The sequence below is a fragment of the Anguilla rostrata genome, chromosome 11, assembly GCF_018555375.3.
Source record: "Anguilla rostrata isolate EN2019 chromosome 11, ASM1855537v3, whole genome shotgun sequence".
Lineage (NCBI taxonomy): Eukaryota > Metazoa > Chordata > Actinopteri > Anguilliformes > Anguillidae > Anguilla > Anguilla rostrata.
Genome location: NC_057943.1, coordinates 2,236,470 through 2,243,969, shown reverse-complemented (window position 1 = coordinate 2,243,969; position 7,500 = coordinate 2,236,470). Strand labels below are relative to the sequence as shown.

Genomic DNA, 7,500 nt, shown 5'->3' with positions numbered 1-7,500 from the left:
AACGCACCACAGAGAGAGCGAGCACGCTGTAAAACTCACCCGGTCTATTTTGGCCACTTTCTGTCTCCGTCTGCGCCGTTTGTGTCTGCGCATCAGCCTGGAGGAGGAGCTCTGCTCCGTGGAGCTGCTGAGCCTGGGGGGGGAGGTTTAAATCTGAATCATGTCTGCTAACACACTAACCCGGATCAGATCCTGATTCTAATTCAAACAACGGCTGCAAACTGTTGTCCTCCTCAGTCCAGCTCAGCCCTAACTGCCTGGTTCTGGTAATAAGCACTCTGCCCACACACACTACTACACAGCCCTAGGGCCCTGTCTGAATCAGCGCACTTGCCTACTACTGAGTATACAAGTTTCATACGAGTTGTACACAACTCGCATCCTCAATAGTAGGCAAGTGTGCTGATTTGGACACGGCCCCAGAGAAGCCATTGAGCTGTCTGTGTTCACCTGCAGGATCCTGCAGTGAATGACATGTAATGAGAGGCTCTTATCTGGCCTGGGACTGCACCACGGGGGAGTCAGACTGCGCACGCACTGACCTGCTAGTGTCCTCGTCTTCCTCGCTGTCGATGAAGGAGCTGGACTCCAGCTCGCTGCTCATCATGGACGTGCTGTCGTAGCCCATGGCCGAGTCCCGCGCCAGCCGCTCGGCTTTGGAGTGACCGTTAACGCGAGGGACTGAGGGGGAGAAACACCACAGAGCAAGAGCGGAGTCAGTCCTCCGGCTGGAGGGGGGACTGAGGGGGAGAAACACCACAGAGCAAGAGCGGAGTCAGTCCTCCGGCAGGAGGGGGGACTGAGGGGGAGAAACACCACAGAGCAAGAGTGGAGTTAGTCCTCCGGCACAGGGGGGGGACTGAGGGGGAGAAACACCACAGAGCAAGAGTGGAGTTAGTCCTCCGGCAGGAGGGGGACTGAGGGGGAGAAACACCACAGAGCAAGAGCGGAGTTAGTCCTCCGGCAGGAGTGGGGACTGAGGGGGAGTTTAACTACCTGCCATTATCTAGCAAACACGTGGGAAATATACAGGTAGTTATTATGCAATAAAATTGCAAGCTGTCAACATTATTGTGTAAACAGAAACAATACAGCTCTCTGAAGAACACATGGACTCATAGTTATGCAAATAACAATTTAACCTGCCCACCATTCATTTAGATGTAGCCTACCAACTCTTCAACACTAAAACTTTTTAAAGTTTTTTTTTCTTCTGAAAACTTAACACCATCTTCTCTAGACAGCCCAGCTGAAAAAAAAACCTGGGTGTGTGTGGGGGGGGGGGTGGGGGGGTGGGAGTGTAATGACACTGAGAAAATGCTGGAGAAAGTAACAAAATCTCTCCATGTGCCCGCTATTCATTAATCATGTCCGGTGCAGGTACACACTCCTCATCTCACACTGAAAGGCAGGAGTGATTAATGAACACATGTGTATACGGAGAAACGGGCATGGGCCACACGCTGTAACATTCAGAGCTGTGATTGGACAGGAGGCGACCTGCCGACCTTGTGGGGCGTGGCCCTGCTGCCTCCAGCTTGGGACAGAGACAGAGGCGCAGAAAAGGCCAGAGAGACAGAGGGGGATATTCACAGCGGAGTGAGAGGGGAAAAAAGAAGAATGGTGCGAAAGTAAAATGTGAATTGAGAGAGAGAAAGAGAGGGGGAGAGAGAATGAGAGAAAGCGAGGGGAGAGAAAGAGTAAGAGAGGGAGAGAGAGAGAAGGAGAGATAGAGACAGAGAGAGAAAAATAGAGAATGAGAGAGAGAATGAGAGATAAAAAGAGAGAATGAGATAGAGACAGAGGGGGGTGGTCAGAAGACAGACTGATCTCTGAAGAGATCAGCCATCATTACTCCCAAACATTCTGCTTAAGAAAGAAAAAAAAAAAAGAAAATGCCAAAGTGAGGAGAAGTGGCAGGAAATGGCCGCTGTAGCGTTCGGGCTGGGAGGAGGAGCATGTGGGAGGAAACGGAGACGGATGGAGAGAAAGAAAGGGCAGCTCGTCCTCCGAGGCGAACCCTCTCCCCCAGAGCGCACGGCTAGCGGCAGAAGATGCGCCTAATTGGCTCGTTAGCAAAAGGGCAGCAGGGTCGCAGGAACATTCAACTAACCGGGCATTCAGAACATAGTCCCGAACCCTAGATACTTAAACATACCCCCCCTGCCCCCCCCACCCCCAGTTCCCAGCTCCCCCACTCCCACCACACCCCCAGTTCCCCAGCTCCCCTGCCCCCCCACACCCCCAGTTCCCAGCCCCCCACGTACAGGGACGTGGGCGTGGCTGGGTCTCAGGGTGGCACCGTATTGGCTGGAAGGGTCTGGAGTGGCAGTTGGGTCTCTGCTGTGCACCGTGCTGAGTCTGGGGTCTCCGCGGACGACCAAAACACTCCAGTAGTTTTGGGGTACCCATCGCGGCTGAGCCCCACCCCAACCCCCAAATGTCCTACAGCTCACTATGCAAACATGCACACACACGCCTGAACACACACAGCAGCACACACACACACACACTGCTTCCGAGATCCCAGCACAAGCAAACACACACCACCTCAAGTCCACATACATCAGTGCTCATACACACATGCCTGAACACACGCAGCAGCACACACACACACACACACACACTGCTTCCTGAGATCCGCACCAAGCAACACACACACACACTCAAATCCACACACACATACAAGTGCTCATACACACATGCCTGAACACACACAGCAGCACACACACACACACGTGCCCCCCCGCCCACACACACACACACATAAACACACACACACGCTGCTTCCTGAGATCTGTACCAAGCAACACACACACACTCAAATCCACACACACATACAAGTGCTCATACACACATGCCTGAACACACTCAAGTCCACACACACATACAAGTGTTCACACACACAAGATCATACACCTATTTACACTACAAAATCACCAAAGAACTACAGTAAAGACCTTCACTGCAGTGTTCCTTTGTAGACAGGCAAAGGACCCCACAACCATACACACACAGCAGAAAGCTTAATGGCCACCAAGTGAGGACACACACACACTCTCACACACACTCACTCACTCTCACTCGCAGACACTGTGGCTCAGCACAATTTCTGCTCAATGTCTCCGCAACGACGGCCCGCACTCAACCCCACGTGTTCGCACGCACACAAATCTCGAACAAAAGTTCCTTTTTATCGGAACCGTGCAGAGAACAAGGCCGCGGTTTACTGGTGGACTGCCGGCTCCCGCTCTTATCTACAATGGAGAAGGAGAAGGAGAAAGAGAAAGGAGGGAGGAGAGAGGAAGATGAGAACAAAGAGAGAGAGAGGGAGAGAGAGATCGTTTTGTCTTGTTACGGGGGTCAGGACTGGGAATTGCTGCTTATAATAGCCCCGCAGAAGCCTGCTCGCGCGATGCTCTCCGAACATCTGGACTCAGCTGCCGTGCGCACTTGAAATTTCTCCCGCAACGGTACTCCGGTACAACGGCGCGGACCGACGGCGAGGCTAAGTAATCCACTATCATCACAGACGCAGCGGTGGAACCGCAAACGGAAGCGCTCCATAAATCAAACATATTTCTGGCTTAGCCACCACCATAACACCGTCGACTTAATAGCCTCCATAAGCCCAAAGCTTTACACTGCCCATTACTAAAATTACATTCTGGCGAAAAGTTTCTATTTCACGTGTTATCCACAGAAAATAATTATTTCAGGAGGCTAAAAGCGCGCCATATGCCGCGGCTTCACGTGAGAGAAGCTTTTGTGCGGAACAGATATTGTTGTATTGGAAGTGATAAGCACACCCGCTGTGATTTCCGTCAGATTTTTTGCACGCAATGACATACAAATTCAGCCACAGACAATAGTAAAACGCTTAGCTTTTTATCATATAGAAAACAGAATCATTGCCACCCTTCAGGAAAATAAGTAAAAACGGCTGGAAAAATGAACAACACATAACATCCGTCATATTTTGGGCCCAAACATATGGGAGAGCTTTATACTTTTATTTTGACACAATCTTTTTGGCAACAACTTGTTAGCACACAGACCACGGAGAGCGCTATCAGACGCTCCACGCGAACCCAGAGCTGCCAAGGTCAGTAACTATTGCCAGAGGCTCGTGAAGCTGCCATTTGAAACCGACTTTAACGAATGACTGACTAGAAATGCACGAACTACGTTTTATTTATTTTATTTTTTGCTGTACTGAGGGCTCCTATTACGACAAATACACGATTACAGGTATTGTGTTGATACACTGTCAAAATACGACAGCCCAAGACGCCACAGGGAGTCTGAAAAATGATAACTGGATATCGGGGAATGTTCGTTTGCCCCGCAGTCAGGGAACTCTACTGTTCCGCCGTGACACTTCGATTAGGATCAGATTTCTCACAGGTGCCCGGCGCGTCTGGGAGAATTTCATTTTTCAAGGGGCGTTCGCGACCGGAAGAAAGAGCGAGGACCTGTCACAGCGGCATCATACTGAACAGCCTACAACATTTTGACACATAGCCCATTATCACTAGATTTCCACCGCGCACTGCTGTAAATATAGGTTGTGTGCAGTCAGGGTTTAGCCGAAGCGTAGTAATGCAGGTTATGCGGTTTAAAAATTTCCTGGAAATAAATTGGTGACAAGTGAAAATCACCGGTTCTGAGACTAACTGATTTTACACTTGTTTTGCAGTAGTCGACAAGTCTGCAATTTTTTTGCCATGTAATTTAAAGCAACCCAAAGAGCTTACGCCAAATGACAGAATCTTAATTTATTCGTATCCCGAGACAGTTATAATTTACAGGCACGCGACTTGATATTGTCCAACAGTAGGCTGCCGTAAACGCGAAACACTGTCAGCGCAGCAGCATCTCGCGCACAAATCTTTCCTCTGCCCCGCGCGGGCCATTGGCAACAACGCGCCCACGTCACTGATCTCCCCGCAAAACCCTCCGTATCAGCAGTCCCACATTACAGTCATTTTCTACACTGCATGAAGACAATGTTTACCATAGACATACCGTAAAACACAACATACCAATGTATAAAGCTACAGTAATTTACTGGACGAAAAACTGAACCCGCTTACAAATAACGGGAAAGCGAACTCATAATTATTGATTAGTATCCATTTAGCCATATATCATATTATCTACAAACCATTTAAACTATATTATGTTTATTTATAGGGTTAATCCATGCATCTCCCCCATAACTAAGGCACCGTGCCAAAACAATCCTTATTCTACAGCTACACAATTTAAACTACGTTACCATCGCTAACACCATCCCTAGGTCTGTGCTTCTAAAGTTGCGCAACACTTTTAAACGTTTTCTTTCGCACAGTTAAGCAGTTAATAGAAACAAATGCATGCTTACCTCGCTGGTCGATGACCGAACCTACAACTACAACACGCCGAGCTGCAGGCAGCTCCTTCCTATCAGATCGGGAGCGCGCAGCGAGCCTGCCCTGCCAAACAGGCGCAGCCCCGCGCACTCAGCGCGCCGGATCCGCTTCTGTTCCTCACCGACCAATGGCGTCACGGCATTTTATAGGAGAGAGAACGCGATTCTTCCGCGCAATAAAAAAAAAAATCTTGCCAGAGCAAGAGAAGGTGCGTGCGCGTGCCAACAGGTGATTGACAGTGCGATATTCGCTTGACCACGTGTCGCTGTTCTGGGTTGTCATGGCATTGCAACAGTTTAACAGTACTGCAAACACACACACCTTCAGAGATTCTGTCACCACCCAACAAAATAATCTCACATGTGCACAGTTTACAAAAAAAAAAAAAACATGCCTCCTAGTTTTAGAAGTTTCACATATTTCAGATTATAATGGTTTCACAATCAAAGTAAATGCCAAACTCTGGATATCTCAAAACGGACTGTTTTCAATAAGCTAACAGCTAATGAAACGCAAACGGCAAATCTATTTTGGCTCATGAACAAGCCCATCTTTCTAAATACGACCCGTTTTAACACCGGCTGGATTTACTCCACCGGGCCTTTCAGGGTAGCCCTGAGGGCTCGTCACACACCTTCACAGGGACAGACGGGCCTGACGGAGCACAGGCCTCCTGCAGGCAACAGGTATATTACAGGTGGCTAGCTGACTCGCTCCTGGCAATGAAACGGATCCTCTCGCATAACCCACACAGTCGCCCCCCCGGGGGGGCCTGTCACCCATCCACACCTCCCAAATAACCCGAAACCTGCATTATTCATCCCGTGTCCCGGCTGTGGAAAGGCCACAGGAAGGATCGCTTTACTGTCACTCACAGCACCTTTTGTTCACGGAACTGCGCTTCTATCCAAAAAACTCAAAACGTCAGACTTAAGAGGCAGCTGACAGAACGCCTCGCCCCAATACGGGCAATCAGACAACAATCAGTCCACGTGTCAAAAGTGTCTCCACGGGTACAGACAGAGAGATGGACATGAAGGAACTCTTTTTTCCGTTTGTCTGTGAGAAGGGTTGTGACAGGGGTCGCCACCACCCGTTTCTTCACCATCTGAACCCTTTAATTGTGCAACTGGATCGAATGTCCTGCGGTGGCACAAATCAGCTGATTTTACGCACCCTCTCAAAAATGAAACCTGTTCAGAGGTTTCAAGAGTATAATATTTTTACTTGCCATTTGGCCTAACGCGGGGTAGTTTGCACGCAACATCACAAGCTTACATGTTGACTTCCAGACTGAAATTAAGTGGACACTCATATATCCCCCCTCCCCCCCCCATCATCTTAGTAAACATGATTCCCTGATCATTCAGTCGCAAAACACAGTCAGATGGTCTGTGTCGTCCACTGTAAACAAAGATAACATTGAATCTATGAAAAGATCATCCACTGCGAGAGGCATCAGCTCAGACCACTCCCTGCAGCATCAAAATCCCAGGGACTGCAAATCAGGAGGTAATTTTCACACGCTCCCTCCACCGCAAGGTGCTCAGAGCGCAGGTGTGGGGAGAAGTCTGGCAGCCTCACAGGAAGACACGCGTCCTGCACACGTGTGTGTGTGACAGCCGAATGTGGAGGTGTGAGGCGGTGAGCGAGCACACGTGCGTGTGCGTGTGTGTGTGAGAGAGAGAGAGAGAGATGTGTAGAGTGTGTCGAGGTAATGATTGTGTGGTGTGTGATGTGTCGTGTCGGTTGTGCGTGTGTGTGCCTGCATGTATGTGTGTGAGTGTGTGTGTGTGAGAGAGAGAGAGAGTGTGTAAGAGTGTGTGGGAGTGTATATGTGTGTGTATGTGTATGTGTGTGTGTGTGTGTGCATGTGTGTGTGTGCGTGAGTGTGTGTGTGTGTGTGCCTGCATGTATGTGTGTGAGTGTGTGTGTGTGTGAGAGAGAGAGTGTGTGGGAGTGTATATGTGTGTGTATGTGTATGTGTGCGTGTGTGTGTGTGTGTGTGTGTGTGTGGGGCCCAATACCAAACAGACACTGATTGTCTCATCCACGATCCATGTCTACTGCAGACGTAACCAATCAA

At 49.4% G+C, this 7,500-nt stretch overlaps 1 protein-coding gene across 2 annotated transcripts in view; it reads right to left on the bottom strand.

The window, feature by feature from the left end:
* LOC135235186 (segment polarity protein dishevelled homolog DVL-1-like) overlaps positions 1–7,500 on the bottom strand; it is a 45,087-nt gene that overhangs the window by 12,943 nt on the left and 24,644 nt on the right. The window contains exons 1-3 of one of the 2 annotated variants that reach the window (XM_064300453.1): positions 2,268–2,507; positions 543–681; positions 40–133 (exon numbers count right to left, since the gene is read on the bottom strand). In XM_064300453.1, coding sequence (XP_064156523.1) covers positions 40–133; positions 543–681; positions 2,268–2,412 — 378 coding nt within the window. In that variant the 5' untranslated portion in view covers positions 2,413–2,507. Of the gene's footprint in view, positions 1–39; positions 134–542; positions 682–2,267; positions 2,508–7,500 lie in introns of those variants that run through there. The other variant, XM_064300454.1, reaches the window with a different exon arrangement.